Below are 27,512 nucleotides of genomic sequence, written 5' to 3' on the forward strand. Positions count from 1 at the left end.
CAAGCGCCTCTACCACTTTATGGTTGCTCGGCATTAAGATAGGATGCCTTGTGTCAAATGGCAATTCGGCATTGGACAACCTTCCGCTGACTCGAATAATAGTTATTCCCTCTTCCTCTTGTAAAAACGGGCTTAAACTCTGAATTCTCGCTGATTTGATCACCTTTCCCTCTTTAAGCTTAATGAATTCCTCATGCAAGCTCAACTGCTGCACATTATATACAATATAACGCAATCCGCCCTCCATTTCAGCTGCAGTAAGGTTGCCTGTTTCATTTGAGTTTGATCTCAACGATATTCTACGCCAGCGAAAAATATAGCTAAAAACTCGCTGCAATTTGAGGAAATCATTTGCAAATTTGCATCTCCCCATGACATCTAACTTCTCATTACTTTCTACCTTTCCAACTGTCAGCGAGAACTTACATTTCCTCTCCTCTGGAACTGTTTGTATTTCCTCACTCCAATTAAATTTGGTCCAGTCATCTGCTGCGTCCATTAAAAATTCTGGACCGTTCCACCACATCGTTGACTTGCTCAATTCGGTTACCAATAATCCCCTAGATACAATATCTGCAGGGTTTGATTTGGTGTCGACCTTGAACCAATCCTGTACATGTGTGAGCTCTTGTATTTGAGCCACCCTATTGGCAACGAAGGTGGTCCATCGACTAGCATGTGACCACAGCCAATTTAACACAATTGTGGAGTCCGTGAAATAGTTAACCTTCTCTACTGGTATGTGAAGACAGGCGCATACCTTTGCCATTAGCTTGGCCACTAACAATGCCCCTTGTAACTCTAAGCGTGGAAATGATGTTACCCTAACTGGGGCTACTTTGGACTTGGCCGTTACCAGTCGCACCGAAATTCCTCCCCCTTCATCCCTAACACGAGCATAAATTACGCCGCCGTAAGCTCTGTTGGATGCGTCAGAGAAACCAAACAGTTGCAAAGTGCATGGGTCGACCGTAATTGGAATTGAGGATCGCGGAATTGAAAATTTGTCAATTAGTTTCAGTTCTTCTCTATATCGAAGCCATTGAGTTGCGTAGCTTGCTGGTAACTCCTCGTCCCAATCCTGCTTTAGAAGCCAAAGTTCCTGAACAAAGATCTTGCCCAAGATCAGCAAGGCACTCAAGAACCCTAACGGATCAAACACCTGAGCCAATTCGGACAGCACTGATCGCTTCGTGGCGATTGCGGAGACCTTTATGTTAAAGCAAAATTGGAATTTGTCCTCTAGACTTGACCAATATATCCCCAAAGTTTTAGCTGCGTCCTCTGTTTTTAGCATCAGGGGCTCTAGGCTGGTGTTGTTGTCCATTCCTTGATAATTGCTGCGCCATTTGTGCAGCTCGAACTTTCCTAGCCCTAATAATTCGGTCACTTGTTCTTTCAACTTTGTCAGTTCCTCTTTTGATTCGGCTCCACACAGCATATCATCCATATAGAAACTTGGCTTTACTGCCTCTCTAGCTAACGGAAATTTTTCCGCGTACCTATCGAACAAGTAATAGAGGCAACGTACTGCCAGGAACGGCGCCGAATTTGTTCCATAAGTGACCGTGTTTAGGCGTAGCACCTGGATAGGATCCGATACGTTGCATCGCCATAGAATGCATTGATAGTTTCTATGTGGTTCCGCTACCAATATTTGACGGTACATTTTCTTTATGTCGGCCGTAAGGGCGTATCTATAGAAACGGAACCTGGTCAAAGTCTCGAACAGATCAGGCTGCAACGTTGGACCAACCAAGGTTGCGTCGTTCAGTGACCTGCCGTTGCTAGATCTACATGAGGCATCAAATACGACTCGTAACTTGGTCGTCAAACTCTCTGGGCGAATAACCGGATGATGTGACATGAAGTATTCGACCTTTTCTTGTCCGGCGGGCTCTATTGCCTTTAAATGCCCTAACTGGCGATATTCTTCAATAAATTGAACATATTGTTCCTTCAGCGCTTGGCTACGATTTAACCTCTTCTCTAAATTCAAGAACCTGGTAAGTGCGATTTGATAAGTTTCGCCTAACTCAACTTTAGGATTCTTAAAGGGCAGAGCTACCACTAAATGTCCTGAGGCCTCCTGCTTAACATGCGTCACAAAACAATCTTCGCACTGTTTTTCTTCCTCAGTGAACTTATCTACTGTTTCAGGGACTTCTTCACACTTCCAAAACCTTTGTACGAGCTCTTGCAGCTGATCATTTTTCGACACCTTTCGTTCAATGTCAGTTGCTAACAGTGCAACTTCAGAAGATTTCGTGAATTCACCTACGACGACCCAGCCTAACAGAGACTTTTGAAGCCTTGGAAGGTGTGCTCCTAGTTTTATTTGCCCTGCTACAATTAGCTTGAAAAACAATGTGACTCCAACTAGCATGTCAATATCTTCCCCGGACTGAAATGTAGGGTCGGCCAGCGTAACTCCCTTGGGTGGAACCCACTCCGAACAAATTCCTGAGCTTGTTGGGTTATACTGAGTTATTTCCTTCAGCACACAGAAGTCCTCGGTAGTCATATATCTGGTGACTCTAGATTTAAAAGTCGCTTGCACCTCTCCCATAACTTGAGATGTTGCATTTCCAATACCACTGAGTTGTATGACTGAGTCGCGCATTTCTAGGCCCAGGGCCGAGACTATCCTAGCCGTCAGAAAATTTAATTGACTACCGGAATCTAACACGCACCTGCAATTGCGATATGCTCCGTCTATAGCTTTGATTTGAACTACAGCGGTCGCAAGAAAGTTGGTGGATGATCTAGACAATAGGGAGCTATGCAGTGACTTTGGCTCTTGCAACTCCTGCCCTTTGAGCCCCGGCTCATTGGCAACAATAGGTATCTCTCGATGCAGAAGTTCATGATGCGGCTTGCTGCAAATCCTACATCGCGGACCATTACAGTTTCTAGTTGTATGTCGCTTGCTAAAACAAATCAGGCACAGCGAATGCTTCTTCGCCTCATGGTAACGTTGTACTGGTGATAGTTCGTTAAACCTTTGACACCCTTTCAATCCATGGGTCCCAGGACAAACGTAGCAGCCATTGCTGCCTATTGTTGCAGCTAAGGTCGCATTTTTCATCTCACCTTTACCACTGGGTCGGGCTCCATTGCCTCGCCGAACTTCCCTATTTGCCATATTGACTCCTCTGTTTATCAGAAACTGCGATAACAATGACCACGACGGTAACTTTTGGCAATCCCACTCAACATCCCACCTATCCATTGTATCTTCATCCAGCTTTGTGCGAATCAGATGGAAAATTACTGCATCCAGAATCTCCTTATCGTCGCTTAACGACTTGAGGGCTACTAATTGGGCATTTACATTGTCTACCAGCACTCTCAGTCGCTCTGAGTCGGGTCTTTTTAGCCGCCTTAAGTTGAATAGCTCCTGTACATGTGATTGCAGAATAATTGCCTTATTTTCATAGCGATCTTTCAATAATCGTAGTGCCTTGCGATAATTAGGCCCTGTTAATTGCAAACCCTCAATCGCACTTAACGGTCCAGCTCCTAACGATGATCTCAAATGAATAAATTTAGACAACTCATCCAATTCAGAGTCTGATTCTATTAGAGTAGCAAAGGTGTTGTACCAGCTGGTCCATTCCGTAAACTTTCCAGCGAACTCAGGCAGCTTTAGCTTGGGAAGTCTCGATGAACGAGACCCCTGTGTGCTATTTAGAAGATCACCTACATTGGACTGCCGCCGTCCCCTATTTCCAAGACAGCTTAGTAACTTGGCCTTTAATTCGCAATAAACCTCCTCAGCTTCATAGCGGCTTTCATATTCGCTGGCGTCCTCGCTATCGTGTTCAATTTTAGCCTGAATGTTGCAGAACTGATTAAAGTTTGTCTCAATTAGACTTAACCTGGCTTCCAGCTCCGCAGCCGTCATGGAGTCGCTATTTTTTTCGATGTAAACCTTGTTACGGACAAAGGAATTCATTAACGCCGTTCGAGAAGTGAGCACCTCCGCATCTTTACCCTTTCTAGGTGCCATTTGCACTGACTATTTACACCGGTGTTACCCTTGACAATTTAACAATAAAAAATACTCAATATTGGCATGAGTAAGTAACACGGTACCAAGTTTAGCCACTCTATTCAATAATCGGCTAACTTTAAATTCTCACTACACTGCCCAATTCAATAATTGATCAACAATTGACCACTGTGCGCCACTGTACGAAAATGTGTACTTGCGCCCCAACGAACCGGCAGGCAAAGAAGAAACGACTACAAAGTTAAATCAATGTCAAATAGCAATTACTGTTCTTTAGGTGCCGGCTTGTAACTGCATATATATGCAAGTATGTATGTGCCTTGCTTCAACGTATAGCAGTGCACGCAATAGGCTGTATGTGTGTATGCAGATACCTAAGCGCTCAAGCTAACTGTAATTGTAATCTGCTTTCTACACGAGACCCCGCTTACAGAACAATTAAAGCGCAGAAGTCTCAAAGCCGCGACCACTTGACTCTAAAACAATTGTATTGTTTTAAGATTATTCACACACATCGAATTGGTACTAAACATGCCTGCAAGAAATATTAGATGCTCAAAGCAGTTCACACTCACAATTCGATACCGAAGCCGCTGTCGCACTCGCCGTCAGCCAGACTCAGGGTGAAATATTTATTGAGTTCCAGTCGTGAACTCCATCCGGTAATTGAACCTTCTCCAAAGGTCCCTGCTCGGGCGCCAAATGTACGAGCTAAGTCCCCCCAACAGTTTTCCAGTGGAATCCGTCTACACAATTAAGACCTTCCTTAATCCGCTCGATGTAGTTCCTTGCTCGTTCGTTTTATTTCGTATGTCTCTTAAATCTAGTGATCACAATTCAGATCGTTTTGGCTCGATACTATTGATACTATCGATTGCGCTTCTTTATATGTACATAATGTAACGCGCCAACTTCAAATTAATTCACAATTTTAGTAATATTTACATATTAATTCAAATATTCAAATTGTTAACCTTTATAAAGTAATTTAATCCTATATTCTATTAAGGGGCGTCAACAAGGTCCTCATCATAATTGGATTGTTTATAATATAAGGGTTAAACGTAAACGGTCAAAAACAATTTATATAAAACTAGTTTTTTTACATGGTAACTACACCGAAACATTTGCTACATATCAACAACATCTTAATAGAGTATGTGCGTATTTCCTTTAATCAATGTTAAATTATGTTAAGGCATACCAAAGTCGGGGAAAAAGATTCCTGATCATTGTAGACAAATGGTTTCTTTGAATTCAAGTTATATTTCGGTATATTTTGAAAATGAGACGTTATATTTCGCTATTTTCTGAGGGTAACACTGACACCATGTCTAGCTCACGTACTTAGAATATATTTTATGGTATTTTCCAGTATTTTTTAAGACGCGTTATGGACTCGCGGAATATAAAAAATACAACAAATACAATACAAATACTTGCAGCCCTGCCTGGCGGAAACAATAAAAACTCTTTTATTTTATTGAAGTGTTCCGTTCTGTATAAAGATAAGATGACCTAGGTGTGGCAGCGAGAGTGTGCGCGCGTCAGGATGGCCTATATAAACATAGCTGAATGGACACCGGACCAAGTTACGGACTGGATCAAAGGTAATATAATCACAACTCTGCTTGACAGGTCAAGGAAAAACTGCATCCGTGGGCTGCATTCCCACTACCCACACAGCAGCAACAACAACAAAAACAACAGCAACTACGGCAACAGCAACGCCCACCACAAGAATCAAGGAATTTTGTATAATTTTCTCACCCGACTTTCTTTTTGTTTATACTCGAATAAAGGTCTCGACGAGTCCATGAAAGGTTATTTATATGAATTTTCCAAACATGAAATCGGTGGGCGATCCCTGCTCAACATACGACCGTATGAGTTGGAGAATTTGGGAATGCAGCGTATAGGCCATCAGGAGATCGTGCTGGAGGCAGTTGAAAATCTGAGAAATTTTGTGAGTACAGTGTGCATTTGTCCTTGGGGAATTTTCACCAGCAATACATATGGCAAATGACCTTGTTCTTGCAGCATTATCATCTGAAAAATGATAATCTACAGTTTATGGCCCTGCATGTGGCCACGGCAGCGAGGAATTTACACCGCGAGCTGGCCAAGAACCATGCGGACAGTACGAAGATCGATACGAGGACCCTGCATGACATCACCAGGACCATAGCCACGCTGAAGCCGCTGGTGGGCAGCCTGGAGCGTTCCCCCTTCCGGGGGCAGGATAATTACCGCGAGTATTGCGGAAATGTTTTGAAATGCGGCCTGGAGCTGGCCACCAATGCGCATCGGGACCGCTTTGCCGAGAACCCAGTGGACAAGATAAGGAGCACCGCCGAGCGTCTGGAGAGCCTGGCCAATTTCATGATCCAGGACATATCCGATCCGATGGTGCTGCAGCCATCCTCCCTCAACCTGGTCAACCTGAAGAAGCGCGAGTCGGAACTGGGCTTCAATATCGAGTCCAGCTACAATGGCATCCATCGCGTGACGGACAACAAGTACCATTCGCCGGCCCACAACTCGGGCAAGATCGAGGACGGCGACGAGATCGTGCAGATCAACTACCAGACAGTAGTCGGATGGCAGCACAAAACCGTGCTGGAGCACCTGCGCGAGTCCCTGCCCGATGTGGTGCTGACCGTGAAGAAGCGACCGAAGCACACAAAGATGTTTGGCCAGATCTATATGCAACCGTACCGGCTGCCGAGCAAAAAGCGCAACATGGCATGTCGCTGGGCGGATCAGATGCCCAGTCCGCGCACGGCCTTTCTCACGCTGGACACGGAGAAGGTGGCAACGGGCACGCTGGGCACGGAGGTGAACAAGTCCTTGGCCAGCGACAAGAGTGAGGTGGTCAAAACCAGTCCGCCAGCCTCCTCGGACTCGGACTCCAGCTGCAGTGATATAGCCACACCCACGGATCCCAAATGTGCCACGCGGGAGATGCGCCTGTACTATCCCAAGCCCAGGGCCTTGCTGCAGCGCAGGAATACCATTTGTGGCGATGAGTTTCTCAGCCTCAAGCACTCCGATCTGGTTGTGCCCTCGTGGCATGAACGAAAGCCGGCCATCGGCTCCTCGGCGGCCTGTTGTGATCCCGGGTCGCCTAGCATTCGAGACAAATCCATCTCGTTCGGCTATGGCCTGGAGATTGCACCGCGCCCCACGACCTGTATTGGGATTGGCGATAGCTCGACGGACAAGGCCCGACGAATGTTCAACGAAGCGCGCAAGCTGAAGCAGTTGACGGGGGAGTTCCAGCGGGAGCGGGACCATGTGGAGGATCGCTACAAGCCGGGCGTCAGCAAGGTGGTCCGCTTCGATTCCACCATGAAGGTGGAGGATTACGTGGTGCGGAACGAGAAGTTTACGTGCAATGTGGATAACACCATCCTGGAGACCTTCGAGCCCATTCCCTTCGCCGACGAGGGCGACGAGGATGCCCTGGAGACGTTGCGCAACTGTAAGACGGAGAACGCTGAGGAGCTGCAGGAGGCCATCAATATCGCCTCCCTTGGGCAGGACCTGCCCCTGGCGGAAGCCATCAATGCCCCCCTGCTGCTGAATCGCCGTGGACGCTTGGACAAGAGTCACAGCACACCGGCGTACGATAACTCTGGCGAGGAATCGGACACCCCGCCAGCCGTCGAGCCGCGCAAGGAATTCCTTCTAGTAACGCCGCCAGCACCACCGCCCAGGCCGCGCAAGCAGAAGGAGATGAGCCCGCAGGTGGTGCCGCCGCCACCACCCAAGCCGGCCAGCATGCTGGCAGCCTCTGCACTTGTCCTTCTCCCTGTACCTGTTCCCATCTCTATCCCTGTACCTGTACCTGTGTCTGTGCTTGTGCAGACTCCAACCACACCATCGGAGCCGCCGGAGATTAGTGAGCTGCACACGCACAGCAAATCGCGTACCCTGACCCTCAAGAAGAAGCACAGTCTGATGGCCAAGCGGAGGAACACGAACCTAAAGCTCCTGGGCACCGGCGACATCCAGGGCCATCTGTACAGGCGAAAGAAGAACCACCGCGGCGTCACCTACTGGGCGAGGATATACTTTGTGATGCTGGACACCATCCTGTACGGATTCCGCAGCAAGCAGAGCACCTCCGCCAGCCTGGTCATCTTTCTGCCGGGCTTCACCGTCTCCCTGGCCAAGGAAGTGCACTCTAAGCCGCACGCCTTCAAGGTCTATCACACGGCCAAGAGCTTCTACTTTGCGGCCGAGTCCCTCGATGCCCTCAATCAATGGGTGGACTTTCTACGCCAGGCTTCGCAGAAGATACCTCCCAACGTTCGCGCGGACACCAAAGATCTGTACTCGGAGAACGACAGCTCAGGCGAGGAGTGTGACGCCCTGGTGGCCAAAAATCTGTGCACTCCCTCACCCCAAGGCTGCAAGGAGATGTCCTCCGGCGGCATACTAACCAGCGGCAGCGGCGGCACGCCCACCTCCAGCACCGCGCACGGGATCAAGCACGATCGCAGCTACCTGGACTCGTTCCGCAAGTTCACGATGGGCCCGTTTAAGAGCAGCGCGGCAAAGCCCTCCAGCGACATCCCGGTACCCACGGAGCAGTATCGCAGCTACCGGAAGGTGCCGGGCGGTAGTTTTGGCATCCAAATCGGAGCCAATACTCCGGGCTACCACGATCCGGCCATGCCGCCTACATTGGTCACTCAAACGGCAATGGCCGCTGAGACGCGCAAGTTGTCGCGCAGCTCCAGCCGGAGCTCGGTGGTGAGCAACACGGAGTCTGCTGTCTCGGTCTCAGCTTCGGCATCGTTGGCCCTGGGTCCGCCCACATCGCCAGTGCCTACGGTCAGCTCATTGCAACACCAAAGCTACGAGGATAGCCAGAGCCACAGCCAGAGTCCGAGTCCGAACAGCAAGTCGAGCCTGAAGAAGGTGCCCTTCAACTTTCTGCATGCCTCCAATCCCAATCTGGTGGAATTCGATTTCCACACCTCGAAGACGCTGCTGCCCAAGATGAGTGTTGGCGGGACCCTGGACCATCACCACAACACCCAGGGCTTTGTCACGCTGAAGGATCTTATGCTGCGAAAGCAGGAGGAAGAGGCCCAGGAGATGTACAACAATCGAGTGCATTTGGGCGTGGAAAAGCACAAGCATGCGCGTACCGAGTCCACGGCCAGCCAGCAGAGCAGCACCGTGGTGAAGCCGCCCGAGAATCTGCCCAAGATCCAGAGCGTGAGTCTGCCCAAGACTCCGGACTACGAGATTAGCTTCAAGCCGGACGACGAGAGCATCAAGCGGACACGCACCAAGGAGGGACAGAAGCTGCGCGACTTTGGCTACGAGCTGATATGCGGGGACGAGCCCAGCTCCTCCAGCAATCACGAGCAGCTGCATCATCACCATCAGCAATTTCTGCAGCACCACCATCAGCAGCAGCAGTTGCAGCAACAGCAACAGCAGCACCATAGCAGTCGAACAAAGCACTTTCTGCGCTCCCAGCAGCTGCAGTTCTCCAGCTTCTTGCACAAGAGCAGCAGCAGCAGCAACGCCAGTGGAGGAGGTGGAAAAAACTCGAGCGCCGATCCGAAGAAGACCAAGGGCAAGTCCAGCAGCGATCGACGCTTTCCCTTCACCTCCAAGCAATCTTCAGGAAGCGGCAGTGGCAGTGGCAGTGTGACCCCATCCCTTCCCATGACCATGACCTTGCCGTTGAACAAGAAGTCCAAGTCGAATCATGCCCTGGATGGGGGAGGAGCCGTTGGCAGTGGAATGGCCAGCAGCAGCATTAAGAAGAGCCAGACCTACAATCAGGACCTGAGGGAAAAGATCACGGGCACCAAGTACGATGCCCATCGCAAAAACTCAGCACCCATACCCATCTTTGCCAAGCTGTCAATATCGTCAGCCACGCCCACGAAGCCATCGAAGGAGAACCGCTTTCTGGGCTCGCCCCTCCTGCATCGGACACTGTTCGGCCATCATCAGCACCAGCCCAACCACCAGATACCGCTGCAGGCCGTGACTCCGCCATGTAGTGCAGATCCTGACTGCGATCAAGAGATATTCTCGCAGATAACCTTGCCCTTAACCTATCGGAGCTTCCGTGGCCCTGGAGTGCCGACAGCATCCACCAGGAATCTGTGCACATCCGAGTCGCTGCAGCCGCCTCTGCCGCCAGCACCGCCTCCACCAACGATGGCCAACAACAGCAGCAGCTGTAGCAGCACCAACAAGGAAGAAGAGCCAGCGGTGGCAGCAACAGGATCAGGAACAGGAGCAACAACACCAACGCCAACACCAACACCAACACCAAAAGTATCAAACACCAATTCTGTCGACTCGAAGGCGGCCACACCGGACTATCCGAACATGGAGTGTCCGCCAGTATTCGAGCCGGAGATCTACTCTCTCAGTGAGCCCAATACCAGTCTGTCGCGCCTGATGCTGCGCACCAACAGCAACACCACAACTACCACCGCGAGTATCGCGACCAACAACAATAATAATAATAATAACACCAACAACAACACCAACAGCAGTCCCAGTGGCAGCGAACATCCAACAACCTAGGTGTGATGTAAACGATTGTGAATGCTCTAAAGGATCCCTATTTACATATACATATATATAGATATATATATATATATATATATTCTCTCGTATTTATATAGATATACATTTCTTAATTTTGATTCGTCTTCCCTGTCCACCCACTCCTTTGAAACACCATTGTATCCCCCTTAGTCCGTAAGCGTTTACTCTGCCTTATTTGCATTATTTCGGTTCTAGGTAAAATGAAATGGAAACTAAAAACAACAAAAATGAGAGAAGTCTGTGCACACGAAGAGAGCGTAGAAGTAGAGAAGAGAATTCTTTATGATTTGCCTTTGTATCGGGATTAACCAAGTTAGTCCGAGCTGTTTGATTTTGCTCAACAGTTTAATGTCTAGAGAGTACATTTTTTAAATATAGAAAGATATTATTGTAGAGGCGAACCCAGAAAGTCAAAGGGAAGGGAGCCGGCCTGCAAAATGTTGTAGTGAATAAATATATACACCAATACGATATACATACATCAAATATATGAACAAAAATTAACTGTATATAAAATCGGATTAGACTTGTACCTTTTCGAAGAAACTGCACCGATTAGATGGGTGATTTAGAATCCCTTTACTTTATTCACATTTAAGTTGTATTTTAACCGATATAGAAATGTATGGAAAACTCTGCCTGATTTACGCCAAATTTGAAATGTGCTCCTCGACCTCCTGCTTGGAGAACATGTAGTACTCTTTCTCTGCAGTCATAGTCATCACCTCCACATTGGTCGAACTGAGCTTCTCCTCCATAACCTGCTTCAGGGTGTTTAGACACAGATCGATGGCTTCATTCAGGCTCATTTCGGCGGTAAAGGTGTCCTGCAAGTTCTGCTGGGCGCCCTCGCTGCCAGAACCAATGGCCTTGGCCGAGTGACGCACAAAGGTACCCGATGGATCCATGTGCCAGAGTTGGGGCTTCTTGTTTTCGATGCCGGCAAACAGTATGGCCACGCCAAACGGACGACTCATGGCGGCGGCACCATCGCTGTCGCCACTGTCACCGAACTGAATGGCCAGTGTGGAGACAGCCTGAGCACAGGATTCGATGGACATGCGCTCGTTGTAGACGAACCAATGGTTCTGGCACTCCACGCGGGCGCGCTCGATTAGAGTGCGTGCATCGGCCATCAGGCCGGAGGTAGCGCAGCCAATGTGCTTGTCCACTTCAACGATTTTCTCGACCGAGCTGGGGACCATCAGGGGCGATGTGATACGCTTCTCCACGGCCAAGACAACGCCTGAGAACGCAGAATGCATCACATTTTAATAAACACACAATAGTATCACGACTGACTGCCTACCTTCATTGGTGCAAATGCCGATCGCGGTGGAACCCAATTTGATGGCTTCGATGGCATACTCGACCTGGAAGAGGCGACCCTCGGGCGAGAAGGTGTTTACACCTCTGTCGTACTCGGAGCGCGTAAGAAACATGTCTGACTGCAATGTAAGGAGTTAAATATATAAATAAAAAGCGTAATATCAACAAAACTTACTTTTCTTTAAAATTTTGCCGATTTCTGAAATGACTTGCGATAACTGGAGTGTGACCGTGGTCGTAAAATATACCGTCCGACCCTCAGAAACACACCGTCTCATTTAAAAAATATACCGTAAATATACTGACGAATTCAAGTTGTATTTTACATATTCCTCGTTTTTGATCTTCCGTGGAATATTCTCAGCTATGTGGAACATTTAGCCATGCCCACATAATTTTTATACGATTTATGAATAATTTATCTACTTAACTGGCTTATTCTAAATATTTGCTTTTATTGCATTTTGCGTAAAAAAAAGTTTTTGCAAAAATGGTCAAACAAAAAAAAAAAAAACAAAAAAGGATAGTCGTTCATATCGCTCAATTTAGAGATTCCGTTGAATAATTCTGGATAACTAAAACCGTTAGTTTTGCCCACATAATTTTACCCAATTGATGAATCAATGTTCTACTTGATTGGCTTAATTTTTTATATTGCATTTCTATATACCTTTGAAAATTTAATTTTATAAATTGATGAAATTGATAAAATATACCATTGGCGATATACCGTAAATATACCGTCGGTTAAATTTTGACCTCAAAAAATACCGAAAAGTATTTAAAACACCCTAAATTAGCGCATGAGATGACAAACATTTCCGCAATTATATAATACCCTTTTCCCTAGGGTATCGCAATATCGATTGGCTCACTATCGACTGTGAATGCTTTCTTGAAATGTGCCTGTTAAGCGCATGGCTGTTATGTGAATTAGCGCAAATATTTGAATTTGAATGTATGTACAGAGAAATTTACAAATTGTTGGCGAATCATCAACTAGCATGTTATGACTGGTTATTGGACCATTTAATGATTATATAAATTTGTAACTAGTTAAATGGACCAGTTTAAAAGGACCCGGTTTATTAAAGGAAAGATATTGCACAACATGTCTTAACGCGTGAATTAAGAGATTTACTTTCACATTTGATTTCTCATTTCCTCTCACATCGCCCCACCATGAGGCACTTAAAATCTAAACAAAATAAAAGGGCCGGCCCCGCACAGTCTCCAACTAATTGCATTGCCGGTTTCAAACCAGATAACAAGAGAAATAATGAATGGGTCAAGGTTGTGTGGAACTACCCTACCCTTCTTTTACAGATGCCAGGCAAAGGTTCATGGTAGAGCGTGTCAAGAGCTTTGGGCTTTTACGATCACAACACATCGCTCTTTACAACGCACACAATGCAGGAGAGCACAAACAGCAGAGGCGTTGCCTCTCTAAATAAAAGTGAAGGTCATTGACCAAATGCAGTGGCAGAGAGTGGGCATATCGGCTTAAAAGAATTGCAGTAAATGGGGGAATGTGCCTAAATTTGATTATGAATTATAATAAGCATGTATGTAAATGCTGTGCCCGGCCTGGCATGGGTCTGGTCTGTCTTCCGCGTCTGTCGTCCCGTCGCGAAGCGACTATCTGCATTTGCGAAAAACGTACACGGCACAAGTCCTGCCTGGCTTTGTTTTACTTCTTCTTTTTTGTTGTTTTTTGTTTTTATACCCGATACTCAAAATGAGTATTGGGGTATATTAGATTTGTGGTAAAAGTGGATGTGTGTAACGTCCAGAAGGAATCGTTTCCGACCCTATAAAGTATATATATTCTTGATCAGCATCAATAGCCGAGTCGATTGGGCCCTGTCCGTCTGTCCGTCCGTCCGTCTGTCCGTCCCCTTCAGCGCCTAGTGCTCAAAGACTATAAGAGCTAGAGCAACGATGTTTTGGATCCAGACTTCTGTGATATGTCACTGCTACAAAAATATTTCAAAACTTCGCCCCGCCCACTTCCGCCCCCACAAAGGACGAAAATCTGTGGCATCCACAATTTTAAAGATATGAGAAAACCAAAAACGTAGAGTTGTAGAGAATGAGCATATCTTTAAGACTGCGGAATCTGAATTGGATATTATGGCCAGCATCAAGAAAACAATTTCATTTTTTCTCGCCCTGTCTCTCTCTAACACACACGTAGCATAGGCGGCTTTGCTTAGAGTAAAACATTAGCGCCTAGATCTCAGAGACTACAAAAGCTAGAGTAACCAAATTTGGTATCCACACTCCTAATATATCGGACCGAGACGAGTTTGTTTCAAAATTTCGCCCCACCCCCTTCCGCCCACACAAAGAACGAAAATCTGTTGCATCCACAATATTGCACATTCGAGAAAACTAAAAACGCAGAATCATAGATAATGACCATATCTATCAGATTGCTGAATCTGGATCAGATCAGATCATTTTTATAGCAAATAGGAACAAATCAATTTGCAGTGGCTACGCAGCGCCCGACGTCACGCTCAGACTGATTTTCTGTCTCGCTCGCACGCACTCTTTGTCGTGTCGTTTAATATTAGCGGCGTCTGCCGGAGGAGAGCCATACTGACTTAGTATCGGGTATAACCGTAGAGTTGCGGTGTCCGCAGCAACTCACAACGTTCCCCCTCGTTATACCCGATACTCAAAATGAGTATTGGGGTATATTAGATTTGTGGTAAAAGTGGATGTGTGTAACGTCCAGAAGGAATCGTTTCCGACCCCATAAAGTATATATATTCTTGATCAGCATCAATAGCCGAGTCGATTGAGCCCTGTCTGTCTGTCCGTCTGTCCGTCCGTCCGTCTGTCCGTCCCCTTCAGCGCCTAGTGCTCAAAGACTATAAGAGCTAGAGTAACGATGTTTTGGATCCAGACTTCTGTGATATGTCACTGCTTCAAAAATATTTCAAAACTTCGCCCCGCCCACTTCCGCCCCCACAAAGGACGAAAATCTGTGGCATCCACAATTTTAAAGATATGAGAAAACCAAAAGCGTAGAATTGTAGAGAATGACCATATCTTTAAGACTGCGGAATCTGAATTGGATCGTATTATTATTATAGCCAGCATCAAGAAAACAATTTCATTTTTTCTCGCCCTGTCTCTCTCTAACACACACGTAGCATAGGCGGCTTTGCTTAGAGTAAAACATTAGCGCCTAGATCTCAGAGACTACAAAAGCTAGAGCAACCAAATTTGCTATCCACACTCCTAATATATCGGACCGAGACGAGTTTGTTTCAAAATTTCGCCACACCCCCTTCCGCCCCCGCAAAGGACGAAAATCTGGGGATATTCAAAAATCTCAGAGACTATTAAGGCTAGAGTAACCAAATTTGGTATCCGCACTCCTGTTAGATCTTACTATAAAACGTGTATCTCAAAGTTTCGCCCCACCCCTTTCCGCCCACACAAAAGACGAAAATCTGTTGCATCCACAATATTGCACATTCGAGAAAACTAAAAACGCAGAATCATAGATAATGACCATATCTATCAGATTGCTGAATCTGGATCAGATCAGATAATTTTTATAGCCAATAGGAACAAATTAATTTGCAGTGGCTACGCAGCGCCCGACGTCACGCTCAGACTGATTTTCTGTCTCTCTCGCACGCACTCTTTGTCGCGTCGTTTAATATTAGCGGCGTCTGCCGGAGGAAAGCCATACTGCCTTAGTATCGGGTATAACCGTAGAGTTGCGGTGTCCGCAGCAACTCACAACGTTCCCCCTCGTTTGCTAGTCGAATTGTTGGTATTGCCACATGATGGATTTTAAAATAGCCGAAGTTGGAGCTAAGTATGTTTTCGATTTAATGACTGAATGAGTGAGTGAGTAGTGAGCCCGGATTGCACAAAATTCCAGGTAGTCAGGCAGCCAGGCAGCCAGTCAGGCAAACATTAATCACATAATAACTAGGAATATGTATACGAATACATACGAGTCTGTATGTAGGTACATCCAGTCACGCCGGGAGCTGCTCCTACACGGGGGGCTGGTGGGCTGTAATCACGATCAGGCCATCAGCCAGAGCTCCCCCAAATTGCACGTTTCTGGCATGCATGAGTCAGCGCGACTCGAACTCCTTAGACACAATGGCGTTGGCTTGGTCAGCTCGGTACCTATTTTAGATCTTTTGTGGCGCCCACAAAGCTGAAATGAAATGATGACCCCGTAAATGCCCATAAGCCAAAGATCAAATATGTAAAATCTATCAAATAAAATAACCAAAGCTTAACCTTCGTATTGTCTTTGCCCCTTACCACACTCGTGGGGGAGAAGAGCCAGAGATGGAGTCAATAACCGACTCCATTTGCATAATCCCCAGCTTCGCCATACATATATCATGTGTCCAGGCTTTTGGTCTAATAAAAACAGAAGCCTTACCATGGTTGCGAGCGCAATCCGATATTTCTTGCCAATCAACTGAAAGACAGACAGACGACAGACAGACGTATTGAAATGCTTTAATTGTTGTCTCTGCGACTTTTATTTGGGTCTCTGTAACAGATGCATACTTCCTAGCTATTGTTGAATAGGATAACGACCCGTTTACAGCCCCCTTCGTTGTAATGTTAGGCTCCTGCGCCGACAAGCCTCCTACTTCCTGGCCTCCTGGCCTCCTGGCCCCCTAACCCACCTGCTGGAAACCGAAACCAAAACCAAATCTGAAACAAGTTTTCATATAACACCGTTTCCCCAACTAACTTTTCATTACTAAGCCAAAATCCCCAACAACAACAAAAGTTGCGAATGCGCTTTCGCGCAGCCGCAGTCCACAGACCCCAGTCCCCAGTCCCCAGTTTCCAGTCTCTCAGTGAATTGTGAATTGCGTTGCGAGATATAGAAAAGACCACGACACAGAGACCGACACCGACACCGAGCCAACCAATTTTTCGGTGTATAAAAGCCGAGTGCAGCGGTAGAGCGAATCAGTACCAGCTTGGATCTCGTTATTGGTATAACAGAGCTAATCGTGGAGTAATTGTTTCCCTCGTGAAACGTCAAATCAACAGCTCAACAATGCGAATGGTAAAACACAGCTACGATTACCTCCAAATACCAAAACAAAAGAGTAGTTAGTGGAGTGGAGTGGAGTACCCTGAGTGGAGAGTGTGCTAAATATACGGATTATCCTTTTGCAGTTCGTACTTCCTTGTCTCGCCGTGTGCTTGGCATTGGCCTTCTGTGCGGCTGTTGCGGAGGAGAAGAAAGCCGATGGGGGGGACGAAAAGACCGTGGAGAAGCGCGGCCTTTATGGCAGCACGGGCGACTACCATCATCACTACCAGCCACACCATCACCACGAGCACATCAAGACAGTGAACGTCGAGAAGAAAGTCCCAGTTCATTATACGGTGACCAAGCATGTGCCCTACACCGTGGAGAAAAAGGTGAGACTCGACGGCCAGCCTTTCAGAACTATGTTGACCAGACCCCAAGAAGAATAGATAACTAATTAGCCTACCATTAGATCCCCTATGAAGTGAAAGTCGAGGTGCCACAGCCGTACATAGTGGAGAAGAAGGTGCCTGTCCATGTGAAGGAATACGTCAAGGTACCAGTCCATGTGCCCAAGCCTTATGAAGTCATCAAGAAGGTACCATACGAGGTAAAGGTGCCAGTGGACAAGCCCTACGAGGTGAAAGTCCATGTGCCACAGCCCTACGAGGTGATCAAGAAGATTCCGTATGAAGTGAAAGTCCCTGTGCCACAACCCTACGAAGTGATCAAGAAGGTGCCACATGAGGTGAAGATCGAGGTGCCGGTACCCAAGCCCTACGAAGTCATCAAGAAGGTGCCCTATGAAGTCAAATACGAGGTGGAGAAGCCCTACGATGTAGAGGTGAAGAAACCCTATGATGTCGAGGTCGAGAAACCATACAAGGTGGTCGTCGAGCAGAAGGTTCCCTATGAGGTGAAGGTGCCCGTCGACAAACCCTACAAAGTTGATGTGAGTAATCCTTGATCCCCGAGCTTTTCTCAATTTAACGTCCAATATCCTTTGCGTATCGCCTGCAGGTGGAGAAACCCTATCCCGTCCACGTGAAGGTGCCGGTGCCCCAACCCTATACCGTGGAGAAGAAGGTCCACTACACCGTCGAGAAGCCAGTACCATATGAAGTCAAGGTGCCAATTGAGAAGCCCATTCCCGTCTACACAGAGGTGAAGGTGCCCATCCACAGGGAGATTCCGGTGCCACACAAATACCACGTCGAAGTGCCAATCTTCAAGCACCACGAGGAACACCATCAGAGCCAGCACGAGTACGGACATGGACACGGACACGGACATGGCTACTAGAGCCCAGCACAGAAAGCGAGCACAAGAAGGAGAACGAAGAAGCAAACGAACAAGGAGGAGATCTAAGAGCAAGCGAAGACACTACCAGCGAGTCTTCCAATCACGGATCCACGAGGCAACGTTGAGCTGGACGTTGAACGGGTGACACGAGGAGGAGGAGCAGGAGGAGGAGGAGTCAGAGCAGAAGAAGGAGGAGAAGCAGGAGCGCGTAGCGGGTGAGAGGACAAACTGACCAGCTACTCGGATTTGAGATCTGGTGGGGACCACTGTTGGTCCCCACATCAGTTGTAAGCCAAATGTGTTAGTACTTTTATCATTGTATTAGGCCCCCTAAAATTTCTTATTTAAATTATAAGCTAAAGAAACACTCAAAAAGAAAAGGGGAAAATTAATGAATGGCGGTCGCTAGGGGAGGGGGAGAGGGGTGCCAGTGAAAGTGAAATTTACCAACTGAAACCCCACACACGTAATGGTAACGGCAGCGAAATGGAAATGCACATGAAAATGAAAGAAAAACCTGTTTCTGTGGCTGTTGTACAATCCCTCTGCTGCTGCTGCTGTGTGGGTATTCTTTGGCCAGTTCATTATGCAAGGAGCGATTTGCGATTGGCGGGATTGCATCATCGAGCTGCCAACCAACTCACGAACCGCGGACTTGCCAACATATTTTCGCAATTATAGCTAGAGCTGTCATAATGGAAAAGAAAAGATAAATACAAAATTCATAGATTGCCAACAAATTTACGGCTGTGTGCTTCGTTTGCAATTGAAGCGGCCGAAAACACTTGAAGTACGTAATGGCCCCATTTTGTGGCAGTAATCGTAGCATGGTGTCGTCCGTCGCTTGGCTAGAGCCAAATTGCACTACATTTCGAAATGTTTGCATTTACGGCACTTCTTAAGTGCGTGCAATTACAATCAAAATACACACATTAGTGCAATAATTATTTGTTGTCGTTTAAATTGAGCGCTCACACCTAACAGCACTAACAGTGGTCCGTTAACATATGTCTGTTTCGGTTCTGTTAAGCGCAACCATACTGTTGAGAAATGAGGCTCGTAGTTTTGTAGTTCAATGTTCATGTATATTACAACTGCCCTATTCATACGCTCATGAGTGTATTGCACCGCTTAGGTAACTATTTTTACGCGCATAGCTGTGTTGTTATTGCTCGTGTCCAAAACATAGCTGTAATGTTCTCACACGTATAGCTAAAGCCCGCAGCTGCACACGCATACAACGATGTGTACCGTTTTGCATTGGACCGTCGCATCGCCTGATCTTTCAATTCCCTTTTGGCTCGACTTCTTCTGTGGAGTGGTAGTTAGTCAAAATCTGTAGATGGAACCAACCGCACGCATAGTTTATACCGCCGCAACATAGACAACCCCCGATATTCATATATGTATGTACATGTGTAACATAACCGCCAATCTTAAATACTCAATATACATATGTAAATAAATAAGCTCAATATATTAAAAGATTATACAGTCCGCTAATTCATAACCACATACAGCATATATACAGGGTTCAAGTGGGCTAAGTTAGTTTTTCATCGTTTTTTCACACTGCTCTTGTCCATCTAAACTATCAATCTATTAAATTTAATTTTTAAAGGTACATTTAAGAACAATGGGTATTGAAACTACCATACGCCCTCTCAAATCGTATATATGTATAATGGATTTAATTTAATGCTTGTTTTATACACAATACAATTAAAGGGAGGTCTTAAAAGTGGGTTCTCTTGTAGAAAATTGATTCATAAACTGGCTAATAATATTTGATGGAATCTCTAAATTGAACAATTGAACGACTATCCTCTTTCGCTTTTTTGTTTTGACCTATTTCGCTAAACCTTTTTTTGTTTGAACATTTTCGCATTTCCAAAATTAGCAACATTTCTGAATATTTCCAGTGTGGCCGAAAATTTTCAACCCCCCTAGTGGGATCTAAGAACATCGATGTCTGCTACTATCTGTCGCTTCCCTATCTTTCTCAAAATCATGTCCCCAAAATCATATTTCTCAAAAATTTGTACATTTTGAAGACGAAGAAGACGATTTCTAGTGATGGGAGTTGGCCAGGTAAACTCCAACTGATACGGAGGCGCCACCCAACTCCCATCACTATATACAGGAGGGGGTTTCTGTCCATGGGAGGGGGTGGGGTGAGACTGCTCTCTCATACTTGCTTGGTGGAGTCCGGCTCCACCCAGCACCTGAGAGTTTTAAATACATATGTACATATACCCATACCATAAATACATACCTAGTCTATTATAATGTTTAATAATATATCTTCATAATCAGGATCGTCTGGATCGTCGGAGCCGTTGTTGATGGCGGAAGAGACAGGGGCGTCCGTATCTCCTGCCGTTAACGTTGCCGTTAGTTACCGTAGTCCGTAGTTACCACTTTCAAAATTAATTTGGTAGTCGGCATTATTTGTTTAAACCTTATTTTCTAAAGAATCCAATAAAAGGGAGTATTTGAAATAGATGAATTTGAAATCATATGTTCAGTGTTAGAGTTCAAAGCTAGCTAGTAATACTAAGCGGAATATCAAAATCGAGCAAATACAATTCATTTTTGACGATAAAGAAGTGGTCCACTGTGAATAAATGAAAATATTTCCATCTATATGAATTTTTGGTGGTCCTGAAAAGGACCGATTTGTTGACGACATGAACGACAGTCGCCATGAACCGATACGGTTCTCTGTCAAACTCCCGCCGATATGCAGGCACGACTTCCATATGTCGGATTATTCTGTGCACCTGCCTAGCAATCACCGACCCGCACAGCTCCAGGTTGGTGCTGTTCAGCAGGGACAAGGTGGTGAACGGTGTCGTCCCCGGGTAGGAAACAACCCGTTCAACAAGGCGTTCAACCTGTGCCAGCTCCGTGATAGTCCGAGTCCGTAAGGTATTGTCGGTATCATAGGTGTACGTCGGGACCGGTGGATACACGGTGTCCTGCCAGTGCTCGGCTGTGAAGGTCAGGTAGTACAGTACAGCTGCTCCAGCACCGTGTCCGTCACCTCGAACTTCTCCGCAAATAGTTTTGCGCAGGTGAACGACATCCCAGAGCACAGAGTACTCCTGGGCGGCGTTCGTCTTTGCAAGTATATTGGCGGGGCAGCCATCCCATTTATTACCCTTTCCTCGCTTACGCGCAGGAATGGAAGTTAAGGAGTGAAACATGATGTTACTGCGCGGTAATCTCAGTAGCAACTGGTAAGAATTCTTGCAAATTTCAGCTCTATATATACCAATTTCTCTATTCCTAACTGTTCTTCTTGACAATTTCTTTACTCCTTCATCCCTCTTGTAAAACTATATTACAAGTTTTACTTTTAGCTACTAATTTGGTAATAAATTTGGCAGTACAGTGGGTAGTACTGCCACCCCTCAGCGCCTTCCCGCCGCGGTCGTTGCGCTGGGTTCAAATCCCCGTCGTGATGTAAAAATTTGTATATAGTACACAACACTGATTTTCGTGCTTTTGTTTTGCTCCTGTCTTACTTCGCATCCTCTTTTTACGATCTTGTCCGCTTTTTATCAGGCACACATACATACATACATATGTATATGTCATTCATTTTCGAGCTTTTCTTTTATTGTCTCTTTCCTTATCGTACTCCCGATCGCATTCAGAAACATTTAAATGTGAGACTCACGTATTTGTTTTTTGTACCGCCTTTGTCCTGTACAGTCAGCACAACATTTATTCGGACACTCGTCTATATCAACTTTCTTTATAAATAACTTGAAAAGTATTTAGGTTAGGTTAGGTTGACCCGGACGGCCCTCAGAGGGGGCCCCACATAGGCCAGTATGGCCCTTAGTTGGAAAAGTATTTAAGTTTGAAAAAAAAATTTTATTTCATTATGAACATGGATATTACTACTACTAATTTTAAATCTAAAAACATAAAAAACCTTCTTTGGCATATCAAAAAAAATTAAAAGTATCAAAAAGGCCACTTTTTTACGCACAACAATTATTCGGACACTTTTTATTTTGTACGAAAAAAATTTATTGTCCCCAATTTTTTCTGATTTCAATATTTTGTGGGGCCGCCCTTAGCTTCAATAACAGCTTTTAGACGTCGGGGCATACTTTTTACCAAATGATTGGTTTCATTGGGATTAATTTTCTCCCATTCCGTCATCAGAGCCGTTTTAAGGATTTCCTTGGAGGAAATTTTATGTTTCCTAATTTTTTTTTCTAGCAAATCCCAAACATGCTTTATGGGGTTCAGATCTGGTGACTGCGGCGGCGTTTTTAACTGCTTGCACTGATACAACAGCAACAGCCATTCTTGAACAAAAAACGAGGTATTTTTGGGGTCATCGTCTTGTTGAAACAAGAAATTCATCGCTTCAAGACCCAATTTTTCGACACTCGCCCTTGAATTGTCAGTCAAAATTTTCTTGTAGATGTGTTTGTCCATCTTGGTCTCAATAAACACCATTTGCCCAGGTCCAGCTGCTGCTGTACACCCCCAAACCATTACATTTCCACCGCCATGCTTCACTGTTGGGATGAGGCCTTCTCTTTCATGGCTTGATTATCCTTTCTCCATACTTTGGATGGTCCATCATGTCCGAATATATTATATTTAGACTCCTCACTTTCTCGCAAAAAGAATCTGGCTTATTTAAGTGAAGTTTTGCGAACTCCAATCTTTTTTATTTGTTCACATCGGAAATGAAGTGAAGCATGGCGGTGGAAATGTAATGGTTTGGGGTGTAAGCCGCAGCTGGACCTGGGCAAATGGTGTTTATTGAGACCAAGATGGACAAACACATCTACAAGAAAATTTTGACTGACAATTCAATGGCGAGTGTCGAAAAATTGGGTCTTGAAGCGATGAATTTCTTGTTTCAACAAGACGATGACCCCAAAAATACCTCGTTTATTGTTCAAGAACGGCTGTTGTATCAGTGCAAGCAGTTAAAAACGCCGCCGCAGTCACCAGATCTGAACCCCATAAAGCATGTTTGGGATTTGCTAGAAAAAACGAGGGGGAACGTTGTGAGTTGCTGCGGACACCGCAACTCTACGGTTATACCCGATACTAAGTCAGTATGGCTCTCCTCCGGCAGACGCCGCTAATATTAAACGACACGACAAAGAGTGCGTGCGAGAGAGACAGAAAATCAGTCTGAGCGTGACGTCGGGCGCTGCGTAGCCACTGCAAATTGATTTGTTCCTATTGGCTATAAAAATGATCTGATCTGATCTAGATTCAGCAATCTGATAGATATGGTCATTATCTATGATTCTGCGTTTTTAGTTTTCTCGAATGTGCAATATTGTGGATGCAACAGATTTTCGTCCTTTGTGTGAGCTGAAGGGGGTGGGGCGAAATTTTGAGATACACGTTTTATAGTAAGATCTAACAGGAGTGCGGATATCAAATTTGGTTACTCTAGCTTTTGTAGTCTCTGAGATCTAGGCGCTAATGTTTTACTCTAAGCAAAGCCGCCTATGCTACGTGTGTGTTAGAGAGAGACAGGGCGAGAAAAAATGAAATTGTTTTCTTGATGCTGGCTATAATATCCAATTCAGATTCCGCAGTCTTAAAGATATGCTCATTCTCTACAACTCTACGTTTTTGGTTTTCTCATATCTTTAAAATTGTGGTTGCCACAGATTTTTGTCCTTTGTGGGGGCGGAAGTGGGCGGGGCGAAGTTTTGAAATATTTTTGTAGCAGTGACATATCACAGAAGTCTGAATCCAAAACATCGTTGCTCTAGCTCTTATAGTCTTTGAGCACTAGGCGCTGAAGGGGACGGACAGACGGACGGACGGACAGACAGACAGGGCTCAATCGACTCGGCTATTGATGCTGATCAAGAATATATATACTTTATGGGGTCGGAAACGATTCCTTCTGGACGTTACACACATCCACTTTTACCACAAATCTAATATACCCCAATACTCATTTTGAGTATCGGGTATAAAAATTAGGAAACATAAAATTTCCTCCAAGGAAATCCTTAAAACGGCTCTGATGACGGAATGGGAGAAAATTAATCCCAATGAAACTAATCATTTGGTAAAAAGTATGCCCCGACGTCTAAAAGCTGTAATTGAAGCTAAGGGCGGCCCCATAAAATATTGAAATCAGAAAAAATTGGGGACAATAAGTTTTTTTCGTACAAAATAAAAAGTGTCCGAATAATTGTTGTGCGTAAAAAAGTGGCCTTTTTGATACTTTTAATTTTTTTTGATATGCCAAAGAAGGTTTTTTATGTTTTTATACCCGATACTCAAAATGAGTATTGGGGTATATTAGATTTGTGCTAAAAGTGGATGTGTGTAACGTCCAGAAGGAATCGTTTCCGACCCCATAAAGTATATATATTCTTGATCAGCATCAATAGCCGAGTCGATTGAGCCATGTCTGTCTGTCCGTCTGTCCGTCTGTCCGTCCGTCCGTCTGTCCGTCTGTCCGTCCCCTTCAGCGCCTAGTGCTCAAAGACTATAAGAGCTAGAGCAACGATGTTTTGGACCCAGACTTCTGTGATATGTCACTGCTACAAAAATATTTAAAAACTTCGCCCCGCCCACTTCCGCCCCCACAAAGGACGAAAATCTGTGGCATCCACATTTTTAAAGATATGAGAAAACCAAAAACGCAGAATCGTAGAGAATGACCATATCTTTTAGACTGCAGAATTTGAATTGGATCGTATTATTATTATAGCCAGCATCAAGAAAACAATTTCATTTTTTCTCGCCCTGTCTCTCTCTAACACACACGTAGCATAGGCGGCTTTGCTTAGAGTAAAACATTAGCGCCTAGATCTCAGAGACTACAAAAGCTAGAGCAACCAAATTTGGTATCCACACTCCTAATATATCTGACCGAGACGAGTTTGTTTCAAAATTTCGCCACACCCCCTTCCGCCCCCGCAAAGGACGAAAATTTGGGGATATTCAAAAATCTCAGAGACTATTAAGGCTAGAATAACCAAATTTGGTATCCGCACTCCTGTTAGATCTTACTATAAAACGTGTATCTCAAAATTTCACCCCACCCCCATCCGCCCACACAAAGGACGAAAATCTGTTGCATCCACAATATTGCACATTCGAGAAAACTAAAAACGCAGAATCATAGATAATGACCATATCTATCAGATTGCTGAATCTGGATCAGATCAGATCATTTTTATAGCCAATAGGAACAAATCAATTTGCAGTGGCTACGCAGCGCCCGACGTCACGCTCAGACTGATTTTCTGTCTCTCTCGCACGCACTCTTTGTCGTGTCGTTTAATATTAGCGGCGTCTGCCGGAGGAGAGCCATACTGACTAAGTATCGGGTATAAATGTAGAGTTGTGGTGTCCGCAGCAACTCACAACGTTCCCCCTCGTTTATTACTTCATTTTTTAGTACTATTATGACAAAGACAACGCTGAATCTTTATTTTCCCCAAATTAAAAGTAAGAAATATGCTAAGAGAACCCCAAATGGTGAGGCCTTTTTACTTAGTAGTAGGATTAAGAGAACCGACACGAAAGAGAGACGCATACTACGCAGCAAAGAGAGCCAGCATGGAAGAGAGCGAAGCGGCAGAGAAGCAGTCGACTTTTATTGGCCATGGTTAGATTTGATCCAATATCAAGGTTTGCTTTCGATTACAAAAGGCTGAAGGGCCCCCTTGAAGGGCGAAAATTTCATTTTTCAAATGCTAAACGTGAACGAGAAAGTAACGTTCCCTGGAACGTCAACTGGAATGGAATTACGAAAGCGGCGTGTCCTGCAATGTCCAAGGATCCCAGTCGCTGGTCGTGGCAGATGTGGCTGAGGAACGTTTTGCTTCCTCACGCTTGCTTCGCTTCTGCAAGGAATCCTGCTTGGTGAAAATTTGCATTAATTATTTGTACGATTTTGTTGTTACAGTTACAACTTACCCGTTCTCTTTGTTCCGGGGTTCTGCTAAGGGTACGAAACCGATTGTATATACAATTACTTCCCACCTTCCGGCACCAAAAGTTCCTCTCGTGGGGACACAGCTCCAACAGCTGCCTGCCCAGCTCCTTACATTGGGAGAAGCTCAGCTCAAGTCCTTCCTTTCTGTACATATTGATAGCTCCGTCGCATAGTAGACGTACCTCATTCGAGTTCATCTTGTGGCCTATCTTCTTCCGCGCTAGCAGTTCTTTGTAGAGTTTTCGAAGCCTTGAGCTGGACTGCAGCACGTCCACAATTCTTGGATTTGTTATCCTACCCGTGCCCTGCTCCTCTTCTGCCTCCGACAGCGGTGAGAGCGGAGCTAGAGGCTGCTCCTCTTCTTCCATTAAAGCGTTTACGCTCTCCTGGAGATCCGCTTCAAACGGCGTCTGCTGTTGCTGTTGTGGCGTTTGTTGCTCATGCTGTTGCATCTCAGATGGGGATGGCGAGCTCACATGTGCCTGAACCTGGGCCTCTGCCTGTGCCTGTGCCTGTGCCTCTGCCTGTGCCTGTGCCTGGGACTCGTCCTTCCATGGAAAGTGACTGCGGGCCGACAGCGGGGCAGTCAGAATGTTTAATTATACCCGATACTCAAAATGAGTATTGGGCTATATTAGATTTGTGGTAAAAGTGGATGTGTGTAACGTCCAGAAGGAATCGTTTCCGACCCCATAAAGTATATATATTCTTGATCAGCATCAATAGCCGAGTCGATTGAGCCCTGTCTGTCTGTCCGTCTGTCCGTCCGTCCGTCCGTCCGTCCGTCCGTCCCCTTCAGCGCCTAGTGCTCAAAGACTATAAGAGCTAGAGCAACGATGTTTTGGATCCAGATTTCTGTGATATGTCACTGCTACAAAAATATTTAAAAACTTCGCCCCGCCCACTTCCGCCCCCACAAAGGACGAAATCTGTGGCATCCACATTTTTAAAGATACGATAAAACCAAAAACGCAGAATCGGTGAGGATGACCATATCTTCTACAGTGAAAAATCTGAACCAGATCGTATAATGATTATAGCCAGAATCAAGAAAACAATTTCATTCTTTCTCGCTCTGTCTCTCTCTAACACACAGGTTTCATGGTCGGTTTTGTCATTTGCAAAATATGAGTTCAAGGATCTCAGAACCTATAAGAGCCAGAGCAACCAAATTTGGTATCCACACTCCTGTGATATCGGACCTTGACCGTTTCGTGTCCAAATTTCGCCACACCCCCTTCCGCCCCCGCAAAGGACGAAAATCTGGG

The 27,512-nt window shown here is 45.6% G+C and overlaps 3 protein-coding genes across 4 annotated transcripts; 2 read left to right on the forward strand and 1 right to left on the reverse strand.

Moving 5' to 3' along the window:
• The first annotated feature begins 5,462 nt into the window (after window positions 1-5,462).
• Window positions 5,463-11,598, forward strand: LOC108159717. Its single transcript, XM_017293237.2, has 3 exons — window positions 5,463-5,625; window positions 5,818-5,981; window positions 6,056-11,598. The coding sequence occupies exons 1-3, from the start codon at window positions 5,568-5,570 to the stop codon at window positions 10,583-10,585; spliced, it is 4,752 nt and encodes a 1,583-aa protein (XP_017148726.2). The 5' UTR covers window positions 5,463-5,567; the 3' UTR covers window positions 10,586-11,598.
• Window positions 11,165-12,203, reverse strand: LOC117185739 (proteasome subunit alpha type-5). 2 transcript variants are annotated; one of them, XM_033395073.1, is made up of 3 exons: window positions 12,114-12,203; window positions 11,919-12,057; window positions 11,165-11,855 (listed from the first exon to the last, which is right to left on the reverse strand). In XM_033395073.1, exons 2-3 carry the CDS (start codon window positions 12,049-12,051, stop codon window positions 11,254-11,256), a joined length of 735 nt encoding a protein of 244 aa, XP_033250964.1. In that variant the 5' UTR covers window positions 12,052-12,057; window positions 12,114-12,203; the 3' UTR covers window positions 11,165-11,253. The 2 variants fall into 2 exon arrangements, with proteins under 2 accessions (XP_033250964.1, XP_033250963.1); XM_033395072.1 differs by lacking the exon at window positions 12,114-12,203 and having other exon boundaries at window positions 11,919-12,096.
• Window positions 12,204-16,904: 4,701 nt separating this feature from the next.
• LOC108160863 (skin secretory protein xP2) lies at window positions 16,905-18,671 on the forward strand. The gene is made up of 4 exons (XM_017295126.2): window positions 16,905-17,012; window positions 17,126-17,374; window positions 17,455-17,934; window positions 18,003-18,671. The coding sequence occupies exons 1-4, from the start codon at window positions 17,004-17,006 to the stop codon at window positions 18,282-18,284; spliced, it is 1,020 nt and encodes a 339-aa protein (XP_017150615.2). The 5' UTR covers window positions 16,905-17,003; the 3' UTR covers window positions 18,285-18,671.
• The last annotated feature ends 8,841 nt before the right edge of the window (window positions 18,672-27,512 follow it).

The sequence above is a fragment of the Drosophila miranda genome, assembly GCF_003369915.1.
Source record: "Drosophila miranda strain MSH22 chromosome Y unlocalized genomic scaffold, D.miranda_PacBio2.1 Contig_Y1_pilon, whole genome shotgun sequence".
In the NCBI taxonomy this organism is placed as follows: Eukaryota; Metazoa; Arthropoda; class Insecta; order Diptera; family Drosophilidae; genus Drosophila; species Drosophila miranda.